The sequence below is a fragment of the Carassius carassius genome, chromosome 17 (assembly GCF_963082965.1).
Source record: "Carassius carassius chromosome 17, fCarCar2.1, whole genome shotgun sequence".
Taxonomy (NCBI): Eukaryota; Metazoa; Chordata; class Actinopteri; order Cypriniformes; family Cyprinidae; genus Carassius; species Carassius carassius.
Window position 1 is genome coordinate 17,104,819 of NC_081771.1, and position 17,043 is coordinate 17,121,861.

Consider the following 17,043-nt stretch of genomic DNA (forward strand, 5'->3'; position numbering starts at 1 on the left):
GCAAGAATGCAAGTCAAATAAGGCAGGTTCTTGACGCAGTTTTGCTTATGTTTTATAGCTTATGTGACTAATGACATTTGTGTCAACATCTTCTGTGCAAGCCCAGAGCTGTGCTGGCAAAAGGCCCAGCAGAGAGCTTTTCTGTTTGGACTCCAATTTAGTGCTTGAGTGCAGATTTCCCGCTGGAGCACAGCTCTTGTGTGATCCAACAAAATTATTTTGCAGGGGGAAGTGTCTAACCTCAAACCGAGCAGCCAAATGACGCGTTTGTTTGCCATGATGCAATTTCAGCTGAAATGGTCGTTCAAGAGAACCACTATTGTAAAGATGGAAGTCTCAATGGAACTGAGGTGGACAGGATACTAAGAACTGAGTTTTTTTTTAATGCACAGTATTAACTTGCTGTGGTTCCCATGTGCGTCTATGGAGCTTGTGGGATTAGTTACCTTCATGCAAGACGTCTCTGAGTGTGACTCTCTCTCTGGAAATGGCGATGTCTTTGACCTTTGCCTTGGCCTCAAGGAGAGTGACGCTTCTCAAGTCGTTCTTCTCTATCCGCAGCGAGGGATAACCTTCAAATCACACACACACACAAATGTCACATTAAAAGTGCTAACAATTCACATTATAAGTAATTAAAAGTCAACAGAGAATGACAGAGGTTTACTGTGTTATTTTAACAACTGGAAGTATTTAAACACTTCATCAATGAAGTAAAACCCCAGCTTTGCCAAAGGCAAACACTGAAGTGTCACTCTTGCACAACATGTTTTGGTGTGTAACTGATTTTTATCTCACAGTTATACAGAGTCAGTTGTATTAAATGTTAGAGAAAGATGAGTGTTTTATTCTGTCATTTAGCTACAGAGTACTTTAAATACACAAGAACCCCCCACCCCCACCCCAAAAAGGTCAAAATGTTCTGTGAGCACATAAGGCTGTTTAAATGTGGTTGTGTATCCTCATGTGTTGTTTTTTAGGTTTACTTGTCTGATTGAGCAGTTTTCCTGTTTATATTCAATACTTCACTGTGCCTTGTGGTAAACATTATCTTAGTGATTATATAAATACAGCTGATTATGAACCCAGAACAAAGTGTAAATATATCCCATTTCACTAACAATACAACTAGCCAGTGATTAATTTGGACTGCATTTCTTCACTCATACTAAAAGTGCATGATGCTGCCCCCAAGTGGTTATTATGGGTAACTGATGGAAAACTGCTAACATTCCTTATAGTCTATTCAAAATATGGAGGTGATTTTGGGGCACTTGAGATGTTATGGTATGCCCTGACAATTGTGCTTTTTTCAGCTACTTATACTGTTAATAAACCTGTCATTTGAATTTGAATGTAGCTGAAATAAGGCCAAAAAACCCATACTTAATGGGTTCTGAATAGTTCTGAAGACTTTTGAGTAATCGGTCTTATAGGCTAGAATATTTACATCAAAATGATCTTAATCGTAAAAAATAAAAGTGAGCTGGCCGTGCCACAGCATTGACCACCGGGAGTAAAAATAGAAAATGGTTTTGAATTGTAATAATATTTAACAGTATTACTTTTTTACTGTATTTCTGATTAAATAAATGCAGTCTTGGTGAGCATGACTCTTAGTCTGAAAACATTCCAAAATTTTGTAATGACTTTAAACTTTTCAACAGTAGTGTAGACAAAAAACTGCAGTTGATAGTAGACATGGTAGAGTTTTTTCTAAACAATGCTTTTCAGGAAAAGAAAAGAAAAAAGAAAAAAAAAAACGGAGGTTTTGAACACCAAGAGGGTGAGTAAACGATGGCAGATTTTTCATTTTGGGGTAAACTAATTTATCATGACTATCTGATTTTCCTTCTCTTTATGCAAATGAGAACATGTCTTTGCACTTTGCACCACTGTAATACAGTGTGAACCAATGAACGAGCATGATGAACACCAGCAAGAGCAAACAATGGTGATGGTGAAGCAGAAACCAGGTTAAAGGTAATCGGTTAGTAAACATGATTGAGTCATGATTGCCTGTTGCTCTCTCTATCTGCTTCACAGCAGCAGAACTTACTTTTGGTTTCGTGCGAGGGGGCACCAGGGTGAGGGAAGGAGGCACCTGCAAGTTGGAGCATGGGTGCAGAGCCAGTATGAGCATCTGATAGAAAAAGGAAGGGGTGGAGGGAGGACAGAGTGGGAGAACAAAAATGAATGATGGAGAGAGGTATATGAAGAGGTATATGATGGTGCCTGAGCTATTCCACACACAAGAACAAGAGTGAGACAAGAAAACACGTGGTTTAAGCATGAAACAGTGCAGCAAGCATCTAAGACCACTAGGAGGCGCTAAACACAATGCAGGTACACAGCCTGGACAAAACGGAGCCGATATCTCCACCATCAAATCTCCACACTGGTTTATTAAAATAACTTTACAACATAATTGCTTTTGAGGAAGAGTATTCATTAAAACTGTTGACAGACACCAAATGTTTTAAAGTACTTAGCTGCATCTGAAAACACTTACTATTGAATATGTACCACATCTGATGAAGAGCTTACTTCTAAACCATTCTGTATGCATGTATGTATTAAAACAAATCAGACATTCGCAATGCTGGAAGAGTCAAGTAATGTTTGTTCTACTTAAGTGTCTAAATATTGTGAATATAAGACCCATGGGATCACCTGGCAAACTTCAACTAATACGAAGTTTATCAACCCGCCTTTCAGTTCTGCCTGATAGCCCAATCCAGTCGTTTTAGGAGAAAAGAGAAACTCACCCACTATGCAAACAATGACCACGTTTTAAAAAAAGCAGAAACTTCCAGTTGATTTGGTCTTATTTGTGTCCTAAGTTGGAAAAGGGGTGGAAGTGGTCAACTTCTTGTGGTGGAATAAAACAGACAACAACCTAAGTGTGAAGAAATGACTGAAATGGCACTAGTGAATGATAGCAAAGGATCGAGCTAATACTAGGAGACTGACTTTGTACTATTGTGAGGGGACATGACTACTTTACAAGTATGCTATGCAAGAAACATTTGTACTCATTTTGATCACATAAAACAATTAATGCTGGAGTCATTGCTGTGCTAAACTTAAGGACAAAATTGTGTGCGCCTGTTTGTACCAACCTTATGATTCCAGTTTAGCTGATTTGATCATTTGTTTCCAATTTTCTCATTTATAAAGGAATGCACATTTGGTGTGAACAAGGCAAGACAAGATGCAGCCAGACGTGTGAAATTTAGCTGTGGGGAGCAAAGCACCCTGCTGGTGTTTATCTACTCTTTGAGCTACTTCTCCTGCTAAAGAGACAGGTTTCTGACGTTTTAAATATGGAAGAGGAGTGCAGATGGTTACAGCAGATGGTTGAGATGTTTGAGAGAGTTGCTAATCTGAGGTCAGGGGTGAGAGACGTGGTGTGGTCGTAGTCTTACTGGTGACAGGTGTAGCGTTGTTGGGGGTGTCTGCCCTCAGGTACTGGGTGGTCTGGGTGGAAGGCTGAGACAGACCCTGAGAGCTTCCACTGTCGCTGACACTAAAAGATTTAGAGAGAAGAAATTAATTACTTTAGGAATTGATATGAACCAATTTGAAAGGTACTTGGGCTTATATTAGGACCGTCTATAATAAGCTCAAATAGTTTTACTAAAACAGACAAGTCTTTTATTTTAAATGGTTTCACAGCCTCTTTTATGATGAACTCATCTGTTTGTTAGTTTTTTTTCAGAAGGAGTAGAGTTTTACCTGGCACTGAACCCCAGTGCATTTGAAAACTAAGTGCTGTGTAATTGTCCCAATTAAAGCCATTAGACTTCAACTCAAAAGGTTAAACACTGAAGTCCCTGGAGAAAGCCTCCTGAAACTCACTGAACCCAATCATGATCTAATGTCACAGACTCATCATCATCATCATTCTTAAACAGTTCTGGTTTCTTCTGCTCTACTACTTGGGCTGTGGAGCAAAAACAATCCACTGGTAGAAAACTGAGTCTGAGCACATTCTTGTTCTGAGGTTGATGTGTTTTAGAAGATAAATGGAGCTCTGTCTCTCTTCTTCTAAATAGCAGCAGATAAAATCTAATCTAACAACCTTGTATAATGCTGAAAAAGACAACTTAATTTCAGAGAAACACAATTAAAATACCCTGCTCTGGTATGAAATTAGCAGGAGCTGAGATTTGTTTCTCTCTCTCCTGTCATCTTTTGATAAACCCACAATGAAAAGTAATATATTAAAAAAGAACCACATGAAATCTGAATAAAATAAATAAATAAAAATAAATAAATAGGATAAGGGGGGAAAAAATATATGAGAACCAGACTGTTTTGGTGCATTTAAACTAATTGAACATTCAAACACAGAAGTGTGTGCGTACACATACACACCTGTCATCCATTTCCACTCTCTTCATGCTGTGAAGGTGTAACACAGCAAGGATGATGGCTACCAGAAAGATGACGATGCAGCACACACACACACTGATGTAGAAAACTCGTGTGGATGTGGTGGGAGCATTTGAACTGCTCGCTAAGATCAAAAGAGAGGAGAGAGTTTACAAGAGCAGAGTGAAGGTGGTCTAATTGTAGAACCACATTTACTAAAAAGGCTGAACAATAAATCTCAAATACTCACGGCCGATTGTCTGTGTGCTTGTGTTTGGGAATTTGGGGGGCTCTGGCTGCTCAATTCCTTTAAAGTAAAACAATAAGGGGAAGGATCAGCAAAGTATAATGCCTATGCCAGTTCACCATTTTATACGACTGAATGTTGCCCATCAAAAGAACTAGCAAATGACAGATTTTGCCCAAATTTCACCCCAATTTCTAAAAAAAAAAAAAAAAAACTCTTCTTCTGAAATGACGACAATCTTGATGGGTCTCATGAGATTCATCTAAACACATGAACTGGTTAATTGTGGTCTCATTTATGTTTGGTTTGTAAATTGTTGCCAGGGCAGCAAAATCTCACTCCTGCCACAGAAAGTGTAAGACACACAATATCTTCTTGAGCGCCACATACACACGCTGACCCAGTTCTTCCACAAGGGAGAGAAAATTTGGGGCATACACAAACTCATTTTCTTCTCCAGAAGCTAATTTGGCTCATGTGCTTCAAATAAGCAGGGAATAATTTCACAAGCTTTTTCCTCTAGGGACACATATGACCGAAAGCTTGTGTTATTATCATATTTGCAGTCTCTGGCTATGTAAAACCTGATACACAATCTGCCAAACACACAAAGCCTACACAGCATACTTACAGAAAAAATGCAAAGTGAAAAGAAATAAAGCAAAAACACAAACATGCACCTAGAGGATCTTGAGAAACAGATGTATGGGAGGAAATAAGGTAAAAGTATTATGAAGAGATCTTACTTCGGTAACACATTTTCCTGCGTTTGAAGTTGAGCACTGTGAAGTTGTTGGCTGGTGTAGTCAGGTTCAACTGCACCGTAAGCACAGCCTCTCCATCAGCCTTTCCAGAGCAGAAAAGATCCACTCTGAACACTGGACAGACACACAGAAAGTATACTTACTATATTAAAATACTAATAACAGTTGTAAACAATGAATGTAGGGGCTCATTTTTTACTTTTTAAAATGGGTATGAATAAATTTTGTGCTGGCAAATAAGCGTTTGCCTGAATCCTAAACTACATGAGAAGATCAATTAAACACCAATACAAATGTTTGGCACAAAGATTTGGTCTGATTTGTGCATTGTTCAGATACAGTTTGAATGCAAGTGCAAAATAACTCTCTGACAGTGGTGCAAAAAGTATTATGTTTTTAAAGAGTCATTTTGATTTTGGATTCACTATCATGTTCGTTATGCAACACCAATAGTTTAATGTAACTGCAGCGGCTCAGTGACCAAAAGCATGAATTGTATAGGCTGGTCAGCTTTATTTGCAATGCAAAGGAAAAGAGATTTTACCACCTCGCCATGAAAAAAAAATGCATGTGAATGTTAATGCCTGTTCATTCAAATTAAAATGCTTAGCACACTGAATTTATCTTGGTGTGCAAAGGTCATACAGGAATTAATAGTAGATAAAACCTTTATTAAATAAAAAAAGCTGTAGGTTCTTATATTGTAATGAATAAACGTTGTCAATAAAAGTCTGGCAAGACTAATTTTTCCAATAGTTAACAGGCCTTTTTTATGTAAATGATTTTAAGCACATGTAAAGGTAGAGTTGCTATTTTGTCTTGAAAATGCTGTTTTAGATATCAACAGCATCATTTCCCTTGAAAATACGAAATATAATGGAAAAGAGAGAGAGAGAGAGAGAGAGAGAGAGAGCGAGAGAAATGATTCACTCACCTGAACGAGTGCATGGGACCTCCCCCTGAGCGGAGATGTTGCTCTGAGGTTGATCCATGGCTGAAGTGTTTTCCACTTGAAACCCTAACCTGTAATCCACCTTAACAGGAGACAAGGATTATGGGAAATAATTAAGATATTGATATAGATAGAGATCTTGATACAATGCGATTATAAGACAAAAAAGATAATACAGTGAAATACTGTTCCAATTTAAAAATGTATTTGTGTTTACATTTTTTAATGTAATGGCATTTGTTACTTCAATCTTCAGTGAAAATCCTTTCAAAAAACCTTTTAATATGCTGATTTGGTATTTAAGAAACATTTATTATTATCACAGTTGAAAACAGTTGTGCTGCATTATAGTTTTACAGAAAACCATGTGTTTTTATGATGCTTTAATGAATGGAAAGTAAAAAACTTTTGAATGGTAGAGCACATAGGATGTATGAACAGTGCCAACCTTGCTGCTGGAGTGCCATGTGAAATGTAGGCTGTTAGTGTCACTGGGCACAGGCAGGATGAAGGAAAGGGCATAATGATTTACCACATCATCCCTCACATAGTACAACTCAGCATCAAGACCTGCAGACAGAGACAGAGACAGAGAGAGAGAGAGAGAGAGAGAGAGAGAGAGAGAGAGAGAGAGAGAGAGAGAGAGAGAGAGAGAGAGAGAGAGAGAGAGAGAGAGAGAGAATAATAAAAATGATAAAAACTGACAGAATTCAAACAGTTAAACTTCTTTTCACATTCCCACAACCACCCTGCCTCAAAAGAGGAGTAAAATATAGTTTCATAATGCCAGACTCCATCTCTCCTCTCATATGAACTCTGTATTTCACCATAAAAACATCCCATGTGCTCATTTAGGCTTAATGTATTCCCCAGCGCCTGGAAGTATATGGTGCAAGAGGAAACCATGGCAACAATACATAAAATACATTCTTTCAGTGCGGTGAACAACCAGTGTGACATCATTCCTCTTCCTCACAAGATCTGGATGCATTATATCACAGAGGGCAGGTATGACAGCCACTGAAATATGAATGCAATCTCCAATCAGGAGGATATGATTAACAACAGTCTCAAGTGTTCATGTTGATATTCTAGATTGTTTCCCATTAAACTGATGGGACCTTGAAACCACCAAGACTGCCGCCCAAGTTTTGACCACAGTTCATTCCTCTTTTTCCTATCCTGTCCATTTAGAACCACTTGGAATGCTTTTCATCCTTTAAACCAAGAACAATATCCTCAGTCGCCACCTCCACCATACAGTGAATGGAAAATGTTTGTGTGTAGTATGTTTATGGTTAAGGACTTCATCCCTCAAAGCAAAACATCTCTGCTTTCCCCTGCCTGGCCTCCATTTTCTAACAACATTTTAATCTAAACAGAGTTTCATTCCCGGCTACATTCCTGAGAGAGACTCGACCTGAAAAGCCTTTCTCCCAGACAGCACAGCACACCTGCGATCCCTGTTATACCCTATCCAGCCCCCAACGAACAGCTGGAGAGTGGCAGTGATGATGAGATACAGTGATGTGTGAAGTTGATTGACAGCTGGAATCTTCTGCCATGCCTTGGGGCAAACCTCATCCCGACTGAAAGGCCCCGTTGTGGCTGACTGGAGCCTGTCAGTCTGTCATGGGGTCTACACAAACATAAGGGGGATCGGGAGTACCTCTGCATACCCTTTCTAAAACAGAACTGATCAAACAACAATAGATGACTTTTATTATCAAAATAATATATTTATATATATATATATTTTTTAGATGATTTAGATGTATACCTTTAAAGACAACATAAAAATCAATGCTGGTCAAAGGTTTAGAAAAAAAAAGTCTTGATTTAATTAATTAGACCTGCTTTTTGATTAATACAATTTAATTTAACTATTAAAAGGAGTTAAACAAAAGAAAAAAAAACTGAATCCAGAAAGAGACATTTAATTTAGGAAAAAATAAAACTTATTTCATAGGGCCCTACTCCAGTGTAATGAGGCTGTCCACCTATGGAGAAAATAGCCTGTGTGCCCCCGAAAACAGATACATTCAAGACACAAGAGTCCTCAAAGCTCAGACAGACATCACGACTGACATAATCCTCTGAGCCCAGAGAAAAAGAAAATCAGGCAGCTGTGAGAGAGACTACTGAGGCGTTTACGTATACTACAGATACACCCACAGACTTGAGACTAATTAACCTTCCCATGTCTTGCACCATGTGAACTGTCTGGACCTACTTTTGTCCTCATTGCTTCGATACCCCTTGAAAAAAATGAAGCCATGCGAGTAGTAGACGTAACCAGACCACTGACTGGTGCTCACTGTGGCTTTTTCTGGCCATGACTCTTCTGCCACTTACAAAGGAAGAGGCAATTTGACTGACATAAATCAACCATCTATAGTTCATATTGCCATTTAATCTAAAATAGATTAAAAGTAAATAACATCTAAATAATGAATTGAATAAATCTGTGTCCCTTTACTTTCAATAGATTGCATAGAACCAACCAGATTGGAACTGGAAATTTCAGACAACTTTTGCCTTTTTGTATATAACATGCATCAAATGGTCTGTGAACATGAAATTATAATGAAAAAAATGGATAGAAGGGACATTTCTTAAATGAAATTCCTTCTTTCTCTCAATCTCTGGCACTACAATGATGATATATTGAGAAAAGAATTTGCAAGAGAAACAAGTCATAGTCATAGACTGAGCCCACAAAACAGTAGATGTAGAGGGTGTAGAAGTCCATGGGTCAAGTGTGCTCAACCCTCGCCCAGAGGATTCAAAAAGAAAGCAGGAGGTTGTTTGAAAATAGTTTCCTGTGTGGCATAAAGTGCTCCCAACCCTTGAAAAACCGGACCATAACAGGATGATTAGGAGAACGAGTTTATTATAGCATATGTGCAGCCTGTGTTTCCAAGCTTGTTTATTTGTGACTCTGTGGTGACCATTTTAACCTCTTTTCTTTATGCTCAAGTAACAAGTTTGTTTCAGAAAGGGCTGTGGTTAACCTTACATCTTGAAAAAAAAAGATTGCAGTTTCTGCTTGCTGCAAAACAAAATCTTTGCATCCCCCTCACGGCAGTACTCTGTAATGTCTTTTTATGTAACTTCAAAAACCCTTTCATGGTTCAATTACTTCCAATCTGAAAAAGCTGAGACCAGGGATAAAACATGTCCACGGGCAAGAAGTCGATACAGCATTATGTCAGTGAATCTTGCTCAAAGAGCTTGCCAAAGATCCTGAAAAAAATAGAAAAAGAAAAAAAAAAACACGGCAGAATTGGGAAATGCAAAGAGAACAGGCAAGATTTAAATGCTTACAAATCAGAGTGATCTGTCAATAACTCCTAGAAAAAACTCTGTAATGGTGGTTTAAAAATTTACTTATGATGTAACTACTTCAAAACATAGTAAGAATTTGTGTTTTTTTTTTAAATGTGGTCTAGGACTCACAAGACTTTTCTGTTTCTGTGCACCCAGCACGGAATAAAATTGAAGTTACAGACAATACATGAATGAAAAGGCAATGATTTACATCCATGTCATTCCCCACAGCCAGTGGTTTTGGATTTCCTGGCCTCTGGAGATCACATTTCTGTCTTCAGAAAGGCACAACAAAAAACTGAGAGCCAGAAGAAGAGGTAAGCACAGGTAGAACAAAGAGGCTCTTGTAGTCAGGGTCCAATTTATCCTCAATCTCTCAGTGCACATGACATAAGTGCACAGCAGCCAAGCTCAGAGAGAGAGCGGCTGCTATGTATTGATCAAGATCTAGCATAACAAAACAAGAACTCAACAGGCAGATAAAACCTTCTTCTAAACATTTCAAAGATTAAAATTTACAAATTCAGTGGATTCCCAGTTAGTTTAAATTTCATTTTTCTGTATGTGTTGAAAAATTTTGAGTAAAATTTTTTTTTACAAAAAAAAAAAAAAAAAAATTGAAGCACCCTTCTGTTCAAAAGTTTGAGGTTAGTACAATAAAAAGACACTTGTGTAACAATATTATTGTTTTTTTTAATGTATTTTAATCAACTAAATGCAACCTTGTGAACATGGAGACTTCTTTAAAAAAAAAATATATATATATATATATATATAAAATCTTCTCCAATCTCAACTATTGAATGACAGTGCCCATCAGTCACATTGCTCTCAAAGAGACTCAAAACAATGCTGATTGACTACTAACTATTAACTATAACCAAAACCAAAACATACATTTCAATAAGTAAATGGCTATTTTTCAATTTATAAATAAATAAAATAGAGTGACAACAATAAGAGGATTTAAAACACTACAATACCATGCAACTACAAGCAGCCTGTAAAACCTTCGATGGGCCAGAGCAAGCACAAATAAACACATAAAATCACCAGCATACAATAACAAAAGGGTGAAGATTGGACATGACTGCGGCCACACACACTCCAATAGGCCAGAATGTGTGGACATTTGTAATGAGAGATATCTATGCACCAAGTTCAAGGTTCACAGGATGAGGTGTTTCCACAGGGGTGTGAAAGCCAAAGGGACAGAGGGGTCAAACCAAATCTAAAGAGGTGTAGACCATGCAAAACAAGGAGATCTGGAGACTCATTATCATCAAGAACAACAGCATGGCTGCTATATTGGAGACCCTCGAATGTAAGAGTTCAGCACAGATGGTCAGGAGGGTAATCAGTGTAATACCAAACAGGTGTGGGCTAAATGTAAATGATAAACTAGCAGGCAGGCAGAACCAGAGTGCAACACTGCAATGGACAGAAAACCACTTTCAGATGTAACTGTGGCACTTTCAGGCTACCTTTCATAAAGCTGAACACGCTGTCCATAATAAACTGAACTGGACAGGGTGGGACAGAACGGCAGCATGCCCTGCGCAAATGGCTCTGGTGTAGGGATGTATATTTTCGATGTATATTTCGAAATTTCCATAATTGATCGTCGTTTAAATTAACTATCAATTAATCGATTAATTGTTAACCTTAATGCTGCAAAATGCGTCTATAGCAGCTGCACAGTCACTGTTATGAAAGGATGTGCAAATGCCACTCAAAAGAACAACAATAAAACGCTCTCTCACCCGAATTAGCTATTAAGTAGCAGGATTATAAAATGAATAGATGTGATTATGATCATTTGATAAAATGAAGAGAGCGCGCCATACATCTGAGATCATTTTACTGACAGCTGAACGTGCCTCTTTAAATGGTTTCCTGGTGCTCGTTATTGTATTGTAAAACAAAATTTCAATGTTTTCAACTGACATTATGGCATTTAAAATAAAATTATCTCAAACGTAATTGCGGCGCGTGTGGCTGTACTGCGAAGTCAGTGAACATCTTCCATCGGCGCTGCTGCAAAACACATTAACATTAACCATTTTTATGAGTATTATGACTAGTACTTAGTTTGTTACTGCTGGATCATGTTCTGGAAAATGTCAGATTTGGAATTTTTGCGCCCCGGTAGGCTTACTTATTTTTTTAAATCCAGCATTTCCAGTGCATTAGATCGTGACATGCGTGCGTGCATACGAGGACGGAGCCAGCATGGGTTTGGCTAGATTTGGAGGTTACTGCTCACGTCTCATTTCTTGTACAAATCCAAATATTTCCATATTCGCAATGTATTTGAATGTTAAAATATTATTTATAATGAAAACTACTAGGCTTGTACTTTACGGGCATTCACATACAGACGGAAAAGATCATTCTCTTCAAATGAGTAAAAATGTCCTTGAATTAACAGCAGATTGGATCGGTATACTAAGGTCTATTTAAACTGACCAGTGTAAACTTTTATATCTTTGGTTGTCTGTACGAAAAAAAACAAAAAACACTTTGGAGTAAGATATAGCTAATTTGCAAAAGTGATTACTTTTATTTGTGCACTTACAATAAAAAAAACTAAAGATTTGTAAAATCTTGTAAAATAAAGCAAACAAACAGAATGAGAGTTCTCATCCTTTCCTCAACTTGTTTATGGAGGCCGCGACACACTTCTGTTTTAAATCCGTTATCTTAAGTCAGATATATTTAGCTTTTTTTATGAAAACAAACTGTTATTTTTATTTTAGGCCTATTACTTACATAGGCTATGCATTTTCTTTAAAGCATCCCATTTGTCATCAATTCCTTAAAGCACCCTTAAAGCATCCCATTTTTTCATGAATTAAGAATTCGTTCGATGTATTAATTAGTTACCTCAATTCAGTTAAATCATGGGTTAAGGAACAAAATTAATGAAGCATGAACAGTTGCCACAAATTAATAAGTCTTAGGAACGAACTTAACAAGTTGCAGGAATGAATAGACAATCTGCCCTGTGTCCTGCAAAGCACATGATATGAAATATTTATCTGGTGAAATAACTTAGTTACTACATTACTATTGCTTTCCATGTTGAAGAACTTTGTGTTCTTTCTATTTTGTTGTACTTTTAAAGTTTAAATCACATTAAAAGCCTAATTTGTACATTATGAATGAACGATGATGCTTTTATATACAGTCACTGTCACTCACAGCTGCTCGCACATGTTTAAATAAGTTAACGACCATCGATATCTTTAATCAATTGTATCATCGATTAATCGTTGACATCCCTACTCTGATGTCACAACTTAGATGGCTGGTGAAAAGAACCCAAACTATTGTGAAGTGTAGGAAAAAAAATTCTCCCAGCAGAGGTCTAGTTGGGGTCAACTGCAATTACCACACACACACATTCTCCTGTAATATTTCAAAGGTATACTGCTGGTATTGATAGATCTCACTAGCATAATAAATGAAAGAAAACTAATTTCCCACACTTCAAGAAAGTCAGCTTCACCAAGAGACTGTTTTCAGACAACCTATTTAAAAGGATACTCCACCCCAAACTTAAATTTTTTAAACTTCATTCAACAATTTGTCTCTACTGAGTCTCTCCGCATTACCGTAGCGGCAGAGCCGTAGATCCAGAGGTGGGTAGTAACGAGTTACATTTACTTCATTACATTTACTTGAGTAATTTTTGGGGGTAACTAATACTTTTCGGAGTATATTTAAAGATGGGTACTTTATACTCTTACTTGAGTAAATTTTTGGGGGAAAATCTGTACTTTTAATTCGTTACTGTGGGCGACGCTCCTCTCGTTACTTTATCTTAATGCAATAAATGTTATAAATGCTTCAGTTTATTCCAAACGCGCCGCCTATTTTTCTCTTGGCAATGAGCGATGCCCATTCGCGAATGATTCATTCTTTTGAGTCAATTCTGTTCAAAGGCTTGATCAAACCAATTGGCAAATGAGTGAATTGGTTCATGAATCAGTTTGAATGAGTCGTTCAGTTCCCTGCCGCGCGCGCTGAGCGACTGAAGTGGTTCACTCGAAGTTGTAACGTTTAAGAACAGAAAGAGCATTGAAAACGTGGCTGGAACTGCACCGAATTGAAAGCAAATCTGCAAAAGATATTATTTGCTAGCGATGGAGATCCTTATTAGATGAACACCGCATGTGCGGTCTACTGTTCAACAGGTAATAACTTGGGCTACATTCGATTACAGTACAGGATACCACTATGACATTAGTTTGTTGTACGTGTGTGGCTTATAACAGAGGGGAGTCAAGTTGAATGCAGCTTCCAAAAAACAAAAAATAGCCGATTAAGATTTTATTAATTTTAATACAATCACACCGGTGCGAGTACGTTCAGCAAGTCATATCATCAGCTGCTAAATTCAGATCTGTGATTGCTTGCTGGCGCTGAGCCAGAGACAGACGCGTTTTTACAGCACTGCTCATTATAACCAATCACACATGATTCTTTTGAGCTTATTAAAGCATTGGCCAATCAGAGGTGTTCAGATGAGTCATAGCTGAAATGCCGGTGCTTCCTTCACTCGCTCACTGACTGAATACCTCTTTCTGGCGAATTTTCTCCTCAGAAACAACAAAGTGCAGATGTGTGTACGAACCTTTAATTAAGATATTGATTTCACAGTGTTAGCAGTTTCAGTGATTTTAATGGGAGTTTCTGAGAGTGATTGAAATCTAGACTGTCAGTGAAAATGATCTTTAATAATGTAAATGTTATTTGCTCTCTTTCTGAACAATGAAAGATTAGTAGCAATATTTATATCGCATTAACTTTCAATGTTAAATTCACATTTAATATAAAGTCAGTCGTATTAAAAATATGTTATGGCATGACACCTATATCTGTTACTTAAGTAAACAGACAAGGTTTTATAATAAATTACATAAATTGGAGTAAAGGCTGATGAAATATATACATTTATACACGCACACATACATAACATACATTTTATCTATATATCTAAATAAAAATAGGCTCAGTATATATGACCCAAAGTAACTAGTAACTAACTACTTGAGTAGATTTTTTATCCGATACTCTTTTACTCTTACTCAAGTAACTATTCAAGACTAGTACTTTTACTTTTACTTGAGTAAATATTTCTAGAAGTACTTTTACTTTTACTTGAGTACAGTTTTTGGGTACTCTACCCACCTCTGCGTAGATCATTGACAAGCTACGCAATATCGCATTCGTTATGGTCCAGCCCTATGGTGATGCGGAGAGACACAGAGGAGACAATCTGTTTTAGGGCTGCAACTAACGATTATTTTGATAATCGATTAATCTGCCGATTATTTTTACGATTAATCGGTTTGTGTACTTATATTTTAGTTTTGCCCATTTTCCCCCCAAGTAACTTATTAATAAAGAGTCTTTATCATTCAACAGACTTTTTAGAGATTTTAACCATTTTGCATTGTCATTTCCTCATCAAAAACATACCTGGAGTTGTGTTTTATTATGTGCTAGTAATCCTTTGTCGAACTCTTCTGCAATCAAAACACTGACCTATACGTACTCTAGCAAATTTCACAAGGAGATTTTAAATAATGTTTTCACCATGGCAGTCCTTAGGGCTCCTAAAGTAGTTTAACATCCCGAACAAAGCTTATTAAGGAATCTTTCAGAACATATTTTCACTAAGAATAAGAATAAAACAGAATAAAATTGCAGTACATTGCATTTTATTATTATTTTTTTTTCCTGTAAACACAACTTATACCTGGGAAACAGCTTCATAGCTCATGCTGTGAAATTGTAAACAGTCATTCGAATAAAGTGCCAATGGCATGAAACCTGAATGGACAAAAAAAACTTGCTGTGTGAAAAAGAGCAGTAAATACTTAGAAAAAAAGTGCATTTCAAATACATTTAAACATTTACTTCTCTCATTCAGTCATAATTAGGCTGCAAGACTGAATTATGAACTGGTAAATGAAAAACTGATCACAGAACATGCTTGTAAAGCTTTAAATGTTAACTGTTAAAAAGCAATGTTATCAGCTTTTACGACTAAACATCTAAACATTTGCAAACAACATTGTACTGGAGAATCTGAACATATAAAAGTCAGTTCAGTAGTTACTCTTTTTTTTTTTTTTGAAGGCTCAAAGTTAAGTACTCCCACACTTTGGATGACTTCGTTCGATTAGTTTTATCTTTTTAGTTTTATCCGCTTTTTTTTCTTTCTTTCTCGAGCTTACTACACTGCCGTCTGTCTCCACCATCTCGCTGAATGCTGCAGAGAGCTGTTTGGGAAGCACGTGACATAAAACGAGCCCAGCTATTGGCTATTCACTACTTCTCCTGCTGTACTGGCTGAGTAAAACCTCCGGTGGCTCATTACTGCCACACTTTGGTCACCGCAGATTTAAAATATGCATGAAATGAGGCACTTACGGCAAATAAAAGTTATTTAGCAACTAATCGATGACTAAATTAGTTGACAACTATTTTAATAATCGATTTTAATCGATTAAATCGATTAGTTGTTTCAGCTCTAATCTGTTTAATAGTCTTTTGTTTTCTTCGAGTAAAAAAAGTATTCTCGTCACTTCATAACATAATGGCTGAACCACTGATGGCAGATTAACTATTCTGACGATGTCTTTCATCCTTTTCTGGACCTTGACAGTGTAATTTACTTGGCAGTCTATGGGACAGACATAAGCCTCCCTGTTTTCATCCAAAATATCTTAAATTGTGTTCTGAAGACCAACAAAGCTTTTACAGATTTGTGACAATTTCCATTTTGGGGTGGAGTAATCCTTTAAGATGAAACCAAGAGATGAGTGCATTCATTTTTATCCATTTCACTTCAAAACCCTTCAAAAATGCAAACCATAAACATGACTTCATGCATCAACATTGAGTTCTATAGAACAACATGTCTTTTCATGCAATGGAATGTCATATAGAGGGAGACAGGATCTGACAAAAGATTAACACAACCTCAGATATTCTCATCCGCTTTTGTGATGACAATCAACTAGATGTCCACATTTTCTGAGGAAAGTGGTGGTGCTCATCCACCATGATGCCATGGCATTATGATGTAGTGTTTTTTTTTTAAATCACTGCTATGCCTTACGGACACTATTCAACAGTGCCCATGTCAGAGCTTTCTTTGATATCGTGGTCTCAAGATGTGGTTTGAGTCGCGGACTATAAATGGAAGGACATACATCTCTCAGGTTTAATTAAAAATATATTCATTTGTGTTTCCAAGTTGAACAAAAGTCAAGAAAATAATTATGACAGAATTTCCATTTTTGCCTGAACTGTCCTTTCACTTTATGGTAACTTTAAGACAATCACCAATAACAACC

The 17,043-nt window shown here is 37.1% G+C and overlaps 1 protein-coding gene across 2 annotated transcripts in view; it reads right to left on the reverse strand.

The window, feature by feature from the left end:
* Nucleotides 1-17,043, reverse strand: part of LOC132161234 (tyrosine-protein kinase RYK-like) — a 62,873-nt gene that overhangs the window by 19,155 nt on the left and 26,675 nt on the right. The window contains exons 2-9 of one of the 2 annotated variants that reach the window (XM_059571153.1): nucleotides 6,789-6,910; nucleotides 6,323-6,422; nucleotides 5,371-5,502; nucleotides 4,628-4,684; nucleotides 4,381-4,522; nucleotides 3,429-3,529; nucleotides 2,060-2,143; nucleotides 447-572 (exon numbers count right to left, since the gene is read on the reverse strand). In XM_059571153.1, coding sequence (XP_059427136.1) covers nucleotides 447-572; nucleotides 2,060-2,143; nucleotides 3,429-3,529; nucleotides 4,381-4,522; nucleotides 4,628-4,684; nucleotides 5,371-5,502; nucleotides 6,323-6,422; nucleotides 6,789-6,910 — 864 coding nt within the window. The remainder of the gene's footprint in view (nucleotides 1-446; nucleotides 573-2,059; nucleotides 2,144-3,428; nucleotides 3,530-4,380; nucleotides 4,523-4,627; nucleotides 4,685-5,370; nucleotides 5,503-6,322; nucleotides 6,423-6,788; nucleotides 6,911-17,043) is intronic. The other variant, XM_059571154.1, reaches the window with a different exon arrangement.